Raw genomic sequence first — 19,925 nt, forward strand, 5'->3', positions numbered from 1 at the left:
GAGTGCCTGGATGGTAACCGTAAGGTTGCCAGTTCGAACCCGGGCTCCCCCAGAGTTACTGTCGAAGTGTTCTTGAGCAAGACACTGTACACCTAATTGCTCCCGATGTGCTAGTTGGTGCCTTGCATGGTTTCCGCTGCCATCGGTGTATGAATGTGTGTGTGAATGGGTGAATGTAATGCACAATCGCTGTAAAGCGCCTTGGATAAAGGCACTATATAAATGCACCATTTACCATTCATGTTTACATGAAGTAGACTTGGTTTGGACGTGCATTTATGTGCGATAGGTTAGGGTTTAGTGTGTGTGTGTGTATGTTAGGGTAGGCTTTAACTACTTAAACTCTATACTTTGTTGATAGGGGTCCCCCAGGGGTCTATCGTAGGCCCCGTTCTTTTTTCCCCTTCTACACCAAATCTCTTTGCGGTCGGCAGCTAAAACTGTAGAGAACCACTGGTCTAGATAAGTGGTTTTTGACTATGCTTGCACATCACAACTAGACTGACAGTAAACAACAGGGAGAGAGATGCTTGCACATAGTCACAACTAGACTGACAGTAAACAACAGGGAGAGAGATGCTTGCACATAGTCACAACTAGACTGACAGTAAACAACAGGGAGAGAGATGCTTGCACATAGTCACAACTAGACTGACAGTAAACAACAGGGAGAGAGATGCTTGCACATAGTCACAACTAGACTGACAGTAAACAACAGGGAGAGAGATGCTTGCACATAGTCACAACTAGACTGACAGTAAACAGTGCACATAGTCACAACTAGACTGACAGTAAACAACAGGGAGAGAGATGCTTGCACATAGTCACAACTAGACTGACAGTAAACAACAGGGAGAGAGATGCTTGCACATAGTCACAACTAGACTGACAGTAAACAACAGGGAGAGAGATGCTTGCACATAGTCACAACTAGACTGACAGTAAACAACAGGGAGAGAGATGCTTGCACATACTGTCAGTCTGCTGCATGTCACTCCCCATCTCTCTCCCCGTTTACTGTCAGTCTAGTTGTGACTATGTGCAAGCATCTCTCTCCCTGTTGTTTACTGTCAGTCTAGTTGTGACTATGTGCAAGCATCTCTCTCCCTGTTGTTTACGGTCAGTCTAGTTGTGACTATGTGCAAGCATCTCTCTCCCTGTTGTTTACTGTCAGTCTAGTTGTGACTATGTGCAAGCATCTCTCTCCCTGTTGTTTACTGTCAGTCTAGTTGTGACTATGTGCAAGCATCTCTCTCCCTGTTGTTTACTGTCAGTCTAGTTGTGACTATGTGCAAGCATCTCTCTCCCTGTTGTTTACTGTCAGTCTAGTTGTGACTATGTGCAAGCATCTCTCTCCCTGTTGTTTACTGTCAGTCTAGTTGTGACTATGTGCACTGTTTACTGTCAGTCTAGTTGTGACTATGTGCAAGCATCTCTCTCCCTGTTGTTTACTGTCAGTCTAGTTGTGACTATGTGCAAGCATCTCTCTCCCCGTTTACTGTCAGTCTAGTTGTGACTATGTGCAAGCATCTCTCTCCCTGTTGTTTACTGTCAGACTAGTTGTGACTATGTGCAAGCATCTCTCTCCCTGTTGTTTACTGTCAGTCTAGTTGTGACTATGTGCAAGCATCTCTCTCCCTGTTGTTTACTGTCAGTCTAGTTGTGACTATGTGCAAGCATCTCTCTCCCTGTTGTTTACTGTCAGTCTAGTTGTGACAACAGGGAGAGAGATGCTTGCACATAGTCACAACTAGACTGACAGTAAACAACAGGGAGAGAGATGCTTGCACATACTGTCAGTCTGCTGCATGTCACTCCCCATCTCTCTCCCCGTTTACTGTCAGTCTAGTTGTGACTATGTGCAAGCATCTCTCTCCCTGTTGTTTACTGTCAGTCTAGTTGTGACTATGTGCAAGCATCTCTCTCCCTGTTGTTTACTGTCAGTCTAGTTGTGACTATGTGCAAGCATCTCTCTCCCTGTTGTTTACTGTCAGTCTAGTTGTGACTATGTGCAAGCATCTCTCTCCCTGTTGTTTACTGTCAGTCTAGTTGTGACTATGTGCAAGCATCTCTCTCCCTGTTGTTTACTGTCAGTCTAGTTGTGACTATGTGCACTGTTTACTGTCAGTCTAGTTGTGACTATGTGCAAGCATCTCTCTCCCTGTTGTTTACTGTCAGTCTAGTTGTGACTATGTGCAAGCATCTCTCTCCCTGTTGTTTACTGTCAGTCTAGTTGTGACTATGTGCAAGCATCTCTCTCCCTGTTGTTTACTGTCAGACTAGTTGTGACTATGTGCAAGCATCTCTCTCCCTGTTGTTTACTGTCAGTCTAGTTGTGACTATGTGCAAGCATCTCTCTCCCTGTTGTTTACTGTCAGTCTAGTTGTGACTATGTGCAAGCATCTCTCTCCCTGTTGTTTACTGTCAGTCTAGTTGTGACAACAGGGAGAGAGATGCTTGCACATAGTCACAACTAGACTGACAGTTAACAATAGGGAGAGAGATGCTTGCACATAGTCACAACTAGACTGACAGTAAACAACAGGGAGAGAGATGCTTGCACATAGTCACAACTAGACTGACAGTAAACAACAGGGAGAGAGATGCTTGCACATAGTCACAACTAGACTGACAGTAAACAACAGGGAGAGAGATGCTTGCACATAGTCACAACTAGACTGACAGTAAACAACAGGGAGAGAGATGCTTGCACATAGTCACAACTAGACTGACAGTAAACAACAGGGAGAGAGATGGGGAGTGACATGCAGCAGAGGTCGCCGGGATCGGGACTCGAACCCGCGACACGCTGTCAGGCTGGTATTGCAGCCTAGGGCAGTGAAGTGACAATTTAAGGACTTTTAAGAATTTAATACCTCAACAAAAAAAAATAAAGAAAAGCAAAAGACCAAACAACTATAAAAACGGATCTACAAAGCATTACACACAGATAAATAGTGAATTGCAGATCTACAAGCTCACAACTCCTGGCAACGAGTCAAACAAAATGTAATGCCTCAACTCCTACATTCCAAGTGCTTACCTCCAGGGTGGTTCACTATGACCATTTTGGGGGTCACAGCCTGAAAAGGTAGAGAACCACTGGTCTAAACTCTAGATGACACTAAATGCTGGAAGGACAGGAACTTCCTTTAGAGTTGAAGTGATTATTTTTGACTGGTGAGGAACGTCAAGTTATCCAATTGCTTTGGCAACCGTGTGCCTTGGTCTTTTCTTGGACCCCTCTTTGATTAAAAAAAGAAACAAAAAAGAAAAGGAGAATCTGTACTATTTTGATGGACGTTTTTTTTATCAGCTTAGAACCATAGCCAAACAAAAGCTGGTTTACCCAGGCTTTTATCACCTCAGCTGGATTACTGTAATTCCCCGTATTTGGGGTTGACTCAGTCCATCCTTTCTCAACTACAGATGGTTCAAAATGTGAATGCGGAGAAAAGACAACCCACACTGACCTGCACTGGTTGTCAGTGAAAAACATCTTTTAAAATGTAACTTAGTATTTATATGAAGCAAGCTCTACATGGATTAGCGCCATAATACATCACTGATCTGCCCTCCACCTTCTGCCCTCAGGTCACTTTAATCAGCTACAGCTTTGACCTTAGGTCATCATGAAAATTACTTTTTAGGTCATCCTCAAAACATTTTTTTTGTTCCCTAAGAACACCTCAAAACCAAAGATGACCAAGGATTCTCTGTTGTCGCCCCAGAGTTGTCAAGTTAATGTTTTTTTAAGCTGAATTTATTTTCATTTATTTCATTTCCATTAACATCTAGAGAAAAAAGGGTGGTCTACATTCTACAAGCCACATGTGAGCTTTAATTTAAATTAGCTTTTTTAATTTATACATAAACTTTGAAACATTTTGGCATTTTTTTCTTTTTAATCGTTTGCCTATATGACATGCCGAAAAAAGGGACACTATAGTCCCAGCTGAAGTCAAGAAAGACCCAATCAGGAAGTGAACGTGGGCGCGTGTGTGTGTGTGTCATCATTTCCAACACATCCAGACTACAGTGCAATGCTGGAGTTTTCACAACAAACCAGTGTCAGCCAGCTCTGTTTTGAAAGACCTGTTTTAGGGTTTAAAATATGACACAGAGGTGTGGATAACAGCTGCAAACGCAGCAAAATCTGTGTTGTTAAATTCAAATTGAGACAAAATGTGGATGTGGCCTAGGTTAACAACTTAAAAACCTATATGGTAGCTGTATGGCAGAAACCTCTTATCTCCATATTTTAACCTTTGAGCTTGTAGATCTGCTACATTTATAGAGTTCAAATGGTTAAGTGCTGCAGACTTGTGTGTGTGTGTGTGCGCATGCATGCGTGCGTGCAAAGTATGTATGTGTATTCTTTTGTTTTGTATTTCTTGGCTATTGAAGGACTTTAATTTATCCTAAGGGATCAATGAAATGTTCTGATGTAATATATTCCAACTATGAAATCATAGTAAGACTGGAAACGGGAACAGCTGGATGCACACACACACCCTGACCTTGTACATGTTCTGAAGCGCACACACACACACACACACACACACACACACACACACACACACACACACACACACACACACACACACACACACACACACACACACACACACACACACACACACACACACACACACACACACACACACACACACACACACACACACACACACACACACACACACACACACACACACACACACACACACACACACACACACACAGTAAAATAACTTCAATATCATTATTACCGAGGTAAAAAGGTCAGCTCCCTTTTCACCTCGGTTCACACGTCACTATTACATCAAGCCCATCATCTGAGCTTCTCTTCTTCCATGCTAAAAGCTGCCCCACGCAGTATCTAACTATTTCCATAGACAACGCCCTGGTGACTTCAGCTCCAACAACCAAGAACCTTGGTGTTGTCCTGGCTCTCATGAAAGGCACACAGCGGTCACTCGATCCTGTGGTTTTACACTATAACATTCACAGGATTAGACCCTTGCTCACCCAGGAGTCAGCCCAGCTCCTTATCCAGACATCAGTCATATCAAAACTTGACTATTGTAACTCTCTCCTTACTGGCCTCTGGCCAGAACCCACATTGAGAGTTTGGGAAAAGGGCCTTCATGTTCTCTGATCCCTCTGCCTAGAATCTAAAAACTAAAAACCTCTGCAAAACTACAGGCTTTGTGGGTTCAAATCCACCATGGTGCAACCGGCTTTGTTGGGGCGGCTTTAAGTAGCATGTGACGTGTCTAGGGGGTTTTCATGATGCTGAATCCATTCCAAGCATTAGTTTTGTACGAAAAACACTCCTTGGGTAAATTCGGCCATAGCCACTTGCCCAAATGTGCCCAAATGTGCTGACATCACATTTGTCATTACGGCTATGGCCATTTTTAGGTGAAGGAGTGTTTTCCCTGCAAAATGTATGCTTGCAATTGATTCAGAATCATGACCCCCTAGTTTGACACGTCACATGCTACTTTAAGTATAATAAAATTTGGAATATTTTATTTATATTTCAGCAGCTGTCACAAGGTCACAAGGTTTCCCAAGGGAGTTGGGTTGGAACAAATGTGATAGTAGACACCTTTATGAACACATTTGTGAAGAAAGCTATAGTGGTAAGCTTTTTTTGTAGATTTGCCACACATTTTGCAAATTTTTTGCAAAATGCTGGTAGAACATGATATCCTCCTGACCTCAAGTAACACTGTCCTCATATGACTGCTCACCTCGAAATGGCCCTTTGCTCATGTACGTGCGATGGAAGCTCTAACTATACTGATAAGACCCAATTATTGAAATCCCAAATAAGCAATAGACTTTCACCACGCCACATTTAATGCCCGTCTTAGCCATCTGGTGGTCTTAAGGTTTTCTTCATCTGCAGAATAGGTAACCACTTTAATCCTGGCATCCCCATTTTGGGCATGTCATTATAGGCTAAGTAAATTGGCTTTTTTTCTTAATAACTTACATTTATACTATCATTTTAAAATGTGCAGCACATTGGCATAGCCATAGACACTATGGCACATTAGGAGTTTATTTATGGTCAAATTATTGCTCACTTATTTTGTATAATGTCTGTGGCAAAATGAAAATGTCCATCAACCAGGTGGCATGGTGATGACCTCTGTGTGTAACTCAGCATGGGGTTCAGTGTCAGGCTGTCAGCTGATCTAGTTTGACTAATACTGTAGTAAATAGAGCGTTACAGTCCCGCCCCCGACAAGCGGCCCGGAAGATAATTTCCAATTCATTTTTCCCACAGAAGTTTCAGAAAGTATTTATTTAAAGACCTTTAAGCCTCAGACAAAGCCAACTTGGCTCCTGACAAGTCATGACAATAAACAAAATAAATTGGGCCGAACAAAATAATTAGAAAGAAGAAAAAAAGGGCAGGGTACAACACAGGCCAGGCGGATGCGTGCACGCAACTAAATATATTTATTGACACAGCTTAACCATTTTGACCAGCATTGTAAGCTTGACCAGGATCCTTACCTAGTAACCGTCACTAACATGGTATTGGCCAAGAACGGCCTTGGGTGGGTCTTAGCGAACGGCTAATTTGGCCCACAAGAGATCTCTCACCTCAAGTGACTTTCTGGCCAAATAACATGATTTGAAATAAACTATGATAGACATTTGTGAAAGTTTGTGCATTTATGTATTTTTGAGTGGTGTAAACCACTCCTACAACTGGCTTTGTTAGTCTGTCTGTCTGTGCTCAAAAAATGAGCATGGTTGATGCTGATTGGTTGATGCTGATTTCATTACGTCAGACATTACGTCAGACCACAGCTGATCAGGCTATATAATACCTTACACCACTCAGTTCACACGGGTGTGATTTTTTTATTTAGATTTGTGTTTCTTGGTGACTGAAACACTTTAATCAGGTGTCAAAACTTCACCGTTGTAGGAACTTGTAATCTGTGGTTTTCACAAGGCATTAAAATGGACCAAACAAACTTGTGTCTATCACATACATTTATGGTGCTCCCTATGGGTTCTGCGTTCGGTGGAGACCCCTCAATATACAATTCAAATTGGCTATGGGATATTTCTTTATTTTGAAAATGACTGTGTACAAAATCTTGAATTTACACAAAACCCACAGGAGTAGGAGCAGCAAAAACAGTGTTTTGAAGTCAATTCAAAATGGTGGAAGATGTTGGCCAGAAATGAACATGACACAATATATTGTCTGGATTAGAAGCGTCATGATCCAAAGAATCCAGGGTCATTAACACAATCAGTGCCGGGATTCCTTCAAAATAGAAGCTCTGGGGTGACGGAAAGACATGCTAGCTTACCTTGGTCTCGATTCTATTATATCGCTAGAAGCTCCAAAGCGTTCATATTTTGATCGAGAGGCGGAGGAGCAGAAATGAAGCGCTTAGTATATACATCAGATCAAAACCACGGAGAGCACTCTGGATTAGGAGAGACGAGGCATTCTTTCTGCCGCGCTAACAGGCTAGTGAACGGTAAGCTAATATGACTGAAAAGCGAAGTATGTTGGCCTTAGAGGCTCACTCAAAAATAAAATAAAAAATTTAGAATATTCTCCCCTCGCCTGATATCATTGAGGATGCGCTAGGACGTGTACACACGTCCAATGCATCCCTCGATTGGATTTCCTAGGACGTGTGGACACATCGGATGGACGGAAACGGTTAACCTATACAGTTCAAGACTTATACAGTAGGCCAAAGCATGAAGCGGGCTGATAGCTACAGCATGATGATGATAGACTTTGAAATAAAACATTTTCCCAATGTTAAAATGAATAATGTATATCAAATTACAAAACATCTTTGAATTTTATATATACATAATTTTTATTGTTCCTGATGAAACAGTTGATTTGACATATTACAACGCTTATGTGCCACGAAAACCGTGGGTAGGGGAGTGTGGATATAATATAAAAATAGATGCAATTATTATACTGTGGTTGCATTTCTAGCAACCACAAGACTGGAAACAAGAAAAAACACACACTGCCTCAAGAGACAGATACATCACACCAATGTAACATCACACACACAATCCATGGCTAAAATTATGTCCATGTCACGTGACCCCCCCCCCCCCCCCCCCCCCACACACACATACACACACACACACACACACGTGACATGTTGATGAATTGAATGTCTCCAGTCCTGTCAAAAGTATTACATATTCACCTGATCGGAGATATCTGAGATAATAGATCATTGTCAATCATTTCTTTAAGTTATTGTCATGTAACTGTGTTAGAGCTCTGCAAGCCCGTCGGGACCCGAGTCACCCGACCAGGTCCCGGCCCTCCAAAACGGGCCGGGCTTGGGCCGTTTCTATACCTGACCAACAGGCCCAGGCTCGGGCTCACGTGCCGTTACATTAATTTTGCATAGTGAATTTCATCCAGCCTGGACTTGCTTCTACAGCACGGCAGCATATACATGCTCCGCTCAATTGTCACGTAAACACATACACGTAAAGACTTTTAACAAACGTGTTGCATTCATCAAACATTTCTCCTTCCTTCTATGTCTCTGCGTGCTGCTCCGCTCTCCTAATTAGGCTACTTATCCGCTGCAGCTGTACAATTTAACACACACACACACACACACACACACACACACACACACACACACACACACACACACACACACACACACACACACACACACACACACACACACACACACACACACACACACACACACACACACACACACACACACACACACACACACACACACACACACACACACACACACACACACACACACACACACACACACACACACACACACACACACACACACACACACACACGGCTCGGGCTGTAAAACTGAGGCCGGGCCTGGGCTTAACTCCACAGATCCAGGCCCGTGCAGGGCTCTTGTGTGTGTGTGTTTCAACAACTTGGGATGCCCAAAAAGGAGGCAAAGTATTGTCCCATCTCTGCTATAATTGGCAGCCGCCACATATGGCAGAGACGCTGTTACTTATACCCATAGTGAGTGTATGTACATGTATTTTGTTTCCTTCAAATTTGTATCCTATTTGTGCCCTTGTATGCTCTCCTTAATGAATGCATTGTTAAAATGTGTTGTTTTCTTTCAGCGAGTTGTTTGTTATATCTTCAATATCATCCTTACACTGACTCAACACATAAAACTATTTATGCGCGTGTGCATGAAGTGTATGGATGTATGTATGTATGTATGTACACACACACACACACACACACACACATACATATATACGTATGTACATGTGTGAGCGTGACTTGTCATCACATGTGGATGAAGTCAGTTCTTCTTTTAGCTGCTCTGAACTTTAAAGACCTTTCAGGCCTGCCTAGAGTGTCAGTGTGTATGTCTCCACACATTTGTGTTTAGTTTGATACAACATGCAGTACTGCCTCTTAGTGGTCAACTACGATAGGAGCTGTGTTTATAAATGGTCATGGTTAATGGACAGCATTTATATAGCATTTTTCCAGTCTTTCCTGCCTTTCAAAGATCTTTACAATGTACTTCACGTTCACACACACCAATGGCAGTACCAATGGCACTCTTGACACCCCAAGTTGCACGACAAATGAAATAAGTGAAATAATGAAAATAAAGATTATTTCATCTGTGTGTGTACACATGCTTACGTGTGGGTGTGCACATTTATACGTATGCATGTGATGTGTCTGTGTGTACAATGCGTACATGCAGGTGTGCATGAGCGTACGTATACGTGTGGGAGTGTGAGCGCACTGTGCGGTACCTGCTGCAGAGTGTCATTCTCCTCCATGTATTTCCTGGCAGCGTCAGAAGCACTTTCCGCTTGCTTCTTAAAAGCCTCGTTGGACGCGAGCAGCTGTGCCTGCTGGGAGAGCAGGGTTGCTAGGCGGCGCAACAACCTGACAGACAGATGAGATAGAATCATCAGTAAACAGTGTACAACTGTACACAGCACACACACATCATTTTAATATTGTGTAAAAAAGTTTATTTTCTTACACATAATTAAATACACTTTTCATATATTTAACATTCATTGCGCATTTGGTGAAATAAAACCTTTTTTGTTTTAGTCTTGATACAGAAATGTCAACCATCTGCAAAGTGTTTTACTGTAGTGTAAGTTATGGTCTGGGCTACTTTTGAAGAACTTATTTCATCAATGGGTCATGGCATGGATCAGCCTGTGGCACTGTTGGTGTTATGGAACACAGTGGACCAACACAAGCAGATGACTGGCATCCAAAATCATCACTGACAGTGAAACTGTAAAAACACACTGGAGTCAGTAAGAAGAAAAAAACATTATCAGATATTGGTGGATTCCAGCAGCATCCGTTTACCTCGCTATAGTGATTGTTTGGTAGAAAGGGCTTATATAATATGCTTTTCAAGTTATATTAGCCTTTGGTCGTGAAGTTATAACTTTGTAAACTAACTTCTTACTGTAATTACAAGTGAGAGTTGGCCATTTACTTTATTAACATTCAGCAAGCGGATCCATCTCGTGGAGGACTCACTTGCGCTGATCTACAGGTCGCATGTGACTTTCAGGAAAAAAAAGTGATCTCCACACAGGCTGTACACTCCCTTTCGTCAATTAGATTGTAATTAGAGAAAGTAAACACCCCTTTAGTCCGTTTGTTTCCACACAATTTACAAACAGCTTAGTGAATGAGGTCCAATAATTATTTCCATCCATCCGTACTGTAAAATACATCCCTATTTAGAGACATCTGTCTGCGTGTGTGGTGAGATGTGATGTTGGCGAGTGTGTCCAAGTAATTGAGTGCGAGTATGCCATTCTGTCTGGCTATGCTTGGAACTCTATGTATGTATCCCGTGAGTGTTGGTGTGTGTGTGCTCACAGTACGTGCACTGACCCCAACACAGAATGTCATTCACTCAGCAAGGCCTTCCTGTGTGTGTGTGTGTGTGTGTGTGTGTGTGTGTCCCTCTGACATAAACCACAAAATTGGTGTTCCCAATTAGATTGTGCCGACGTTCCACAGGGTTAGGGCAGTGGTTCTCACACTTTAATTTTAACCCATTTTGACCTGAGATCAGATTAAAAAAATGTCTTCTGAAAAAGCTATGTTTCTATGTCAGTCGTTCTTCGATTTTTTTTATATAGCAGACCTACAAGCTCATAGTGCGGCACTCGGTGCTGCGCTATGAGCTTGTAGATCTGCTATTTTTCAACAGCTAAAGCATAACATAATGCTAACACCAAAAGGGGTTCCCGCCCAAATTGGGTTAAATAGCAAATGGAACCATTTTGTTCTCTCTCAGAGTTACAGACCTGTAAGGGTCCAATTGCGGGGACCCTCAGGATCCCCCTCAAGTCAGGTAACAGCGACTTTAAGCAACGACGGATACGGCAGTCGGCTACGGCAACCGGAAATGGATCAGTGCTCGATACATAAACCTGCTCTCCGTCGCAGCCCTTTCTACTACGGGAGAACCTACACTTACACGTAGTGTCTACAACGCCATGTCATAACCATGTTTATTGAAATTATAGATGTCATACATTTACACCGATTGTTCCATCACCTCTCTTATGCTGTGTTGCCTGTGTAATGTGTTGGCATGCTCTGAATGAAGAAATAACACTAATACCATGTCATATTAACCATGTTTATTAAAACGGTTTTAGAATAACACAGATTGCTCCAGCACCTTCCTCTTTCCAATGCTGATCATGTCCAGCGCATGTAAAAATTAAGGAATATCGGCAAGTTAGCTGACGCGGTGTTTAAAAAATAATAATAATAATAATGTGTTTGTTTGACACATGCTGCATGGACGCGTCACCATGGCAACCACTGTCGCCGGAGGCTGTTTGCTTAACCATTTTGACAGCTACGGCGTGGGCGTCATAGCCACCGTACTTCCGCGTAGCGGAGCCGTCCTGAAAACAGTCATTGCTTAAAGTCCCTAATCAGTAAGTCACAAACCTGCATGTACCTGACCATGATGACACTTCACCACATGAATCCTAGTGTCCCTATTCCGGTGGTGGCCATTTGCTGAAAATAGCCGATCTACATGTTCACAATGCGTCGCTTTGCAACGAATGATTTGGCAAAGAGATTTGGTGTAGAGGGGGCAAATGAGTGTGCCTAGTATAGTTCCCTAATTATTGGCAACTGAATGTCTGAAACATGGAAATTAAGAGTGTACATAGGCCAATGCACATGCATAAACCTTCCTTAATGATTATACCTGGTTTGGTTTCAGTATTTATTTATGATGCATTTTCTCATCATCACTGTAACCCATAGAGTATATAAAAGGATAGAGACTGAACTGGCGCGAAGCTCCGCCCCCCCAGCTATTCATGTCAGTGGAAGTTGCTCAGTGGCGTTTTGAAGCACCCGGAAGACTGCCGGAGGTACCGTCTCAGAACGTCTACTTCCGCATTTGACCACCAAATTTTGGTGGTCAAATGCGGAAGTGCAACCGAGCGCTCAATGTTAAAGCCCTGCTGCACGGGGTTTCCCGGTCATGAATCCACGGGTCCGCCTGTAGTCCCTCCTCCTACCACTAGGGCCCAGAGCTTCAACGTTGAATAGCCTCACTGGCCCCTTGCTGTAACCCGATAGCTGAAGAAGGCAGGCCCTATTTTTCAAGCTACTTGGCAGGTGATTGGCAGATCCCGCCCGTAGCTGCCGCTGATTGGACTGAACCGAAACGGTTCATTGCTACTGCGGGAGTAGTCGCGTAGCCAGACAACTATTCCACAATCTCCGAATGCTATATAGAGTCTGGAACTACACCTCCCGAAATCAGAGTAAGGAAGCTGCCATTTCCGTTCACGAAAATATATTTAAAATTATCTTTACATTTTATTTTTTTATTTCCTTTTCTGCTAAGCAGCAAGCTATATATGCTAGATGATTTCTATTTATATTAGGATAAATTTCCGCGACTGTGAAGACGAAACAAAGTGGGGAGGAGGCTCCTCTTCCGCTTTATATTTTACTCATGACAGCTCTTCCGTTGCTCCAGACTGTATGATGGAAGCATTTGGAAATTGTGAGAGGCAACAGTCTGGTAACACGAGACTACTGAGGGAGCGAATCCAGATGGAAGCTGCGTTGTGAACTTGTGAATCAATACCGCCACCATCTGGCAGCGTCAGGTTAGGGGGTGGAGGTCCCCAGCCAAAAAGGTTGAGAACAAATGCTGTAGGCGACTCCAGTCAACAAAGTCAACAGGTGGTCCGTTATTAGGAAATTATTAGTAGTCAATGGACCAATGGTTGAAAAACAGTGGGATGTATACACATGGGATTAGGGATGTCCCGATCATATTTTTTTGATTTTGAGTATCGGCCGATATCGATTTTTCCCGATCCGATATTTATATTTTATAGAACACGTTTATGCCATATCACAATAGTACAATATCCCAAATCATAGACGATATCTAGTCTAATATATGGATAAAGTATTGATACTAGGGACGTTTTTTGGCTTCCGATCCGATTCCGATGCCATTTCTTCTGTAAAATAATACAGCTATTGTTTTGTTTTCATTACAATTATTACCCCTCGCACTCGTAGACCAAAATTAATTATCGCACTCGAACGTCAGTGGTTGGCAAACATCAGTCATCATTTAGGCTGGATTTGGGCTGCCACTCCTTATCTGAGCAAGCCATCTGCTGGGTGAATGTAGGGTGCTGTACGTGTGCGTGCGTGTGTGTACTCACAAGCAGAGCAGCAGAGCGAAGCCGGCAATGTACTCGTTCCTCTGGGCTCTGAACAGTTTCATGTTAATGTGCTCCATGGCCACAGGGTTGTTGGTCAGGTCCACCTTCTCCGGGACACTGTACTTACGCACCTCCCGAAACGCATCTGAAATGCCACACACACCCCCACGTAAATCACTGGAATGGACTGTAGTTCTTCTCAACGCCAACCCCAAGGGGTCCTTGGCGAGGTTTTGGGGGGGGGGGGGGGGGGGGGAGGTCTCCAGCTAAAGGAGTGATAAGTCAGGAACAAAATGGACCCTTAAGAGGGTATGCAACTGTGAGTTTGCACTCTGAGAGTTACAGTATATTCACAGTGTATATTGGGATCCCCATAGATTAGTATTGTATCAAATGGGGTCCACACAGCCTAATGCAGTGACTCCCAACATTTTCTGGATCACGGCCCACAAATCTTTAAAGTGAGCGTGAGTGGCCCACCCATCTGAAGACTTAACACAGCCGTCAGCCTTGTGTACTTTAATGATCAATCAATCGATTGTATTGCGGAGTTTTAAAACTAATGTTATATATCATTAACATTTTCGTGTTTTGGCATAATACATATTATTTGGTATAATGCATATCAAATTGGGGTGCTTGAAATTAAAAAAGGTTGAGAATGTGTTGTAAGTGTTGGGGGGGGGGGGGGGGGAGAACATGCCAATGCACGCACATACGCACCTATAAGGAGGAACACCAGTATAGCGATGGCGACCATGAACGAAGTGTTTCCATACCATGCGATGGTCTTAATCAGCCGAGACTTAAATAAGTTATTCCATCTGGAATGCAACACAATACATGCAATATGCAAACTATGTTAACACAACTATGAGGTTGTACATTGAATTATACAGCATTATGTTGTATGTGCTTATGTAGTTCTATTAGATGGGTAAATGGCTCCACCTAGTGGCCAAACCGCTAGGAAATCAAGACAGGAGATCAGGAGGATAGTTAAAAACGTCTGGGTTTCCGAGGCTAGGAGGATAGTGACTTAAAAAGTATTGATCAAAACTGATCCTTGGAAATGTCCTTGCATTTATTTAGTCCTGCCTTTTGTTTTGTGTAAACTAGAACAGAGTATGTGAAATGAATCGATATTGAGCAACTGCTTGGCCTATTCCTCACTGAAAATGTCAACAGAACGTTTTTTTTGTTGGAACTGTAGGTGAAAGTTGTACAGGTGAAATGGAGATAGTTTCCGGGCAGCATTCGAGTTAGCATGAGCTTCAACTTCAGCACACTCCTATGCAGAGGGCTGGACATCTCTAAGGCGGCCAGCTACAAAATGCAGTAAAGCGAGTGGTCAAGAAGAGTCGAGTTGGTTCTATGCAATGGAAAAAGGCTCTAATTGTCCTACAGAGACAAACACGAAATACCAAAACAAGGGAATAAAAGTCTTCGTAGTTAATCTCCTGTCCAACTAAAAGTGGGTGTTTACACTTAATCAGAGTCCTGAGGTTTGGAGTTTGGACAGTTCACTGTGTAGTCATGAGATGTGAAGTTAATCTAATCAGTCATGTAGAGTAGAGGCCGATCAATGTCGGATTGATGATGGGGTTAGAAAATCACAGGTGTAACAAAGTGGGTGGAATGCATTTTTATTTTATTTCAGTCTAATATATTAATATTATGCACATTTGCACATATACTGTACATGTATAGTATACGGAATTAAGATTGTTTCAGTAAATCTGTCCTAGAGTCCTGGATTACCAATGTTTTGTCAAAACGTGCAACATTACCGCTTGTATATAATATTGCATCCTCAAACAATAATTGTATAAATTCTGAAAATAAGACAGACGGACACAGTACTGACCTCTTTGGTGAGATGAATGGAATGCAGAGTAGTAGAACACAGAAGACTTCAGCGTAGAGGAACGTGGCTACCGCTGTCCACTGGAGACTCATTGTGACGGATCTACAACAAAAATAAACTGTATGTTAATAAACAATCTCTACCGCTGTCCACTGTTAAGGCTGATGTATGTTAAGGCTAAGACATTAAAATGGGGAAAGCATCCGTGTCATTTTAGATGTTTGCTACTCAAACATAGATGTACAAGTTTGCAGCGTGGCAAAATCTGGAAAGAACTACTCATTTAGAAGGCATTTGTAGAATCGGCCTAAAGTATAATGGGCTAATAAACAATCTCTACTACCGTCCAGGCATCCACTACAGAGTACATGTCTACTGCTAGGGCTTCCCACGGACAGACCCCTTTCCATGAGGAAATGGATGGTTGCTATGTGACAACGTCTCATGTTGCTGCAGAACATCTAGTCTAGGTGAATGACTAGGCCACTACGCCTGTCACAATTATTACATACCGGTGATTGCAATTATTTGAGATAATCACAATAATTTTTTTCATAATCGTCAATCGTTTCCATGTTGAAAAATGTCCATACATTTTCAAACATTGTTTTTCCTTTTTAAAAAATAGCAGAAATATCTATCTACAATCACTTACACTATTCCAATAAGAGCGTCGCAGTCCCGCCTCCTACCCTGGACCAGGAAATGAAACCCAATGCATTATTCTCATAGACATTTCTTAAAGTATTTATTTAAAGACGGTTACGCCGCGGACAAAGCCAACTCGAGTCGTGACAACTCATGACAACACAAACAATATTTTGGACCAAACAAATAATTACAAAGAAGAAAAACAACAAAAAAAGTGTTGTAACCTGCCGTTTTTTTCTTCTTTCTAATTATTTGTTTGGTCCAAAATATTGTTTGTGTTGTCATGAGTTGTCACGACTCGAGTTGGCTTTGTCCGCGGCGTAACCGTCTTTAAATAAATACTTTAAGAAATGTCTGAGAATAATGCATTGGGTTTCATTTCCTGGTCCAGGGTAGGAGGCGGGACTGCGACGCTCTATAGAGCGTCGCAGTCCCACCCCCTTTCATGACGACTCCAGGCCCAGGAAATGATTCCCAATGCATTTTTCCCATAGACATTTAAAAAAGTATAAGACGGTTACGCAGCCGACAAAGCCAACTCGAGTCGTGACAAATCATGACAATAAACACAATATTTTGGACCAAACAAATAATTACAAAGAAGAAAAACAAAAAGTGTTGTAACCTGCCGTTTTTTTTCTTCTTTCTAATTCTTTGTCCGGCCCAAAAAATTGTGTTTGTTGTCATGATTTGTCACAACTCGAGTTGGCTTTGTACAAGGCTTAAAAGGTCTTTAAATAAATACTTTTTGAAAAGTCTATGAGGAAAATGAACAGGGAATCATTTCCTGGGCCCTGGTAGGGGCATAGGACGCTCTATTTACGCTATGTATTGTCTCCACCAGGCCGAAGGCATGGAGAGAGAGTATGTTTTGCACTCCGTCCGTCCGTCCGGCGTGTACAGCTAATCTCCGGCACCGTTGGCCCGGACGATGCCAAACTTTGCACACACACTCCCTGGATGCCAACGACGAACCTCTGCCCCAATTTTTCCACAACGGCCTGTTATAGCGCCACCATGAGGCATGAGGCCGACTTTTGCAAAACACATTTCTGTAGATTACTCCTACACATTTTATCCACACATCACACAAATCGGTATACACAATCTCTACAGTCATGTGATCAACACGTATCTGTCCGCTTCCCATATTCCATCCCCATTGGCTAAGATTGCCTTCCAAAGTTCGCAGGATTGGTCCGTTTGGAACAAAATGCCTCAAATCGCTTGCCATTTCTGTGCAATTATGCACACACATTCCCACTAGGCAGAGGAAGAAATGCTACTTAAACATTTTCAAATTAGCCTCATGGTGGCGCTATAACAGGCTAATTCCTGTTTTTACCTATAACCGCACCGATCTGTGTACAACTTTGTAAATTTTTAAGCTACAGTAATTTCATATCTGCTCTGTGCAATTTGTGATTACGAAGCCTAAAAAGGCAAACAGAATTACAAAGTTACAATGTTCAATGCAAAAACAAAAACAAAATAATCGCAATTATTTGTGACAATTAATCGCCAACTTAACAGTTATATATTGCCCATCAGACTTAACCTGTAGGCTTTTAACAAACGTCTTAGATATGCATTAGAGAAGATTAGGCCCATCCTGGCTTCTGTTATTGCACTTTTTGTTTTAGAATTTATTTGACTGTATAAATTGAGTGCCATTTAAATTCTTCAGATAACTTTCTTTTGTGAGACAATCTGTTGGCAATCCCTTTACCATTTCTACTTCTTATCTTATTGATTTCTTGTCTGGAGACAATTGTATCACGTTTATTTTATGCTCTGCCTGCCTCCAACATTTCTATATTTTAACTATTGCCTGCCCTGTACTAAATTCAACTGTCCCATTCCTTCTTTTCATGTCTTCTCTTGAACAGATCTTAATCTATTAGATAACAAGTGCAGCTTTTACACTATGTAATTGTTTTATCTACGTGTGTTGTTGCTTCATGGCCTTAATCAGTTTTACAGTATGTCATTTTAATGGGTTTTATCTATGTGTGTTGTTGCTTCATGGCCTTATTCTGTTTTACAGTATGTCATTTTAATGGGTTTTATCTATGTTGTTGTTGCTTGCGTGTTTTATGGACTTATTCCATTATCTGATAATACGTACTACAAACTTGTTTTGAAAAGTCCTTTGCAAATAAATAAACAACCGTTATGTGCACAACTCAAATACAAAAAGCCTTACAGGCACTTGTCCATTCATGTTATGCAAATACATTTGTAACATGCTGTATGTTTGAACAGTGGTGAAAATAATAGTAACATTATGTTTCAAAAACATTGGAAATACACTTCATTAACAAATGAGTCTGACAGCTAAAGGACTTTCCTTTGGATGCAGTTAAACTGCTGCTGTTAACTCGTTATTGACTGGAAGTATCAATAATTGAACCAATTATGTGTAGCGAAACGCTGTGTGGCGCAATCCAGTGCCAACAGCTGCTGTGTAATTCAAACCGATGAAGGCTCAGGGATTAACCTGTTAAAATCGTGAAAGCAAGTAAGCAACACTCTAACCACTTTAAACTATTTTATACTTTGACTATTCAAAAATAGATATACAAGCTCATATATATATACACACATATAAGATATATACACAAGCTCAGCTGAGCTTGTATTGTAGATCTGCTAAAAACAATAAGAATCATTAACATTTATGCAAATCTTTTGAATACGAATTTGTATAATTTAAAGTGAACATTTTAAACTCAAATCTTTGCTTCTGGGGGTCACTGGAACAATATATTGAGATAGGGGTCTGTGGCCAAATACATCCATTTTGGGGCACCACTGATATAGCGACATTATACATTTTTCCAAAAAGAATGTAGAGGAAATTACATCTGTCCACAAAATATCAAGGGATCTACTGGATGTGAAGGGGGAGGTGACAAACTGACATGTTGAGCCTACAACAGTGTATGGCAGCCCCCAGTATCCCCCTTCACGCCAGTAGATCCTGTGATCTTTTGTGGACAGATGTAATTTTAGTAGGACTATAGTAATATAATAATAAAGAAAACGCTGTAAAATTGTTTAAAAAAATACATATTTAGCCCCAGAAATTTGAAATTTTTAATCGGAGCGGCAGGGGCGGTATTGCACTGTACCGCACTGACGAAAAGAGAGTTGAGCCAGAAAGCAAAGCTCTCTGTCTACTGAGCAATCTTTCGTTCCTTCTCTCACCTATGGTCATGAAGTGTGGGTCATGACCGAAAGAATAAGGTTGCAAATACAAGCGGCCGAAATGAGTATGTACAATATATAATATAATATGTACAATTGTGTAATAATTCCAAAACTATTTTCCTGCAGTTCTACAGCCAATCAGTTGAAGAAATTGCAGACTGAGGGTTTAACCTTTAACCTTTGCTTTTTACGAAATACCCAAGACCATTATGGTTTCATAATAGCTTCTTAACACATCAATGTACAATTTAAGCAATAGAACATGCATTATATTGCTAGTTTGACCAATTCATAATTCTTTAATCGCTTTTAAAAATGACTGAAATAAGTCATGGCAACCGAGAACTTTAATCTGACCATGAAGGCTTCACTGTGAATGCAGGGTTCCTGCTGGAAAACACTGTCTAGGTGCTACTAGAGGGGG

The 19,925-nt window shown here is 41.7% G+C and overlaps 1 protein-coding gene across 1 annotated transcript in view; it reads right to left on the bottom strand.

The window, feature by feature from the left end:
* Nucleotides 1-19,925, bottom strand: part of bcap31 (B cell receptor associated protein 31) — a 32,884-nt gene that overhangs the window by 11,574 nt on the left and 1,385 nt on the right. The window contains exons 2-5 of the mRNA XM_079519211.1: nt 15,638-15,739; nt 14,494-14,594; nt 13,771-13,915; nt 9,814-9,949 (exon numbers count right to left, since the gene is read on the bottom strand). Of these exons, the coding sequence (XP_079375337.1) occupies nt 9,814-9,949; nt 13,771-13,915; nt 14,494-14,594; nt 15,638-15,729 (474 nt within the window). The 5' untranslated portion in view covers nt 15,730-15,739. The remainder of the gene's footprint in view (nt 1-9,813; nt 9,950-13,770; nt 13,916-14,493; nt 14,595-15,637; nt 15,740-19,925) is intronic.

Source organism: Electrona antarctica, assembly GCF_951216825.1.
Source record: "Electrona antarctica genome assembly, chromosome: 2".
Lineage (NCBI taxonomy): Eukaryota > Metazoa > Chordata > Actinopteri > Myctophiformes > Myctophidae > Electrona > Electrona antarctica.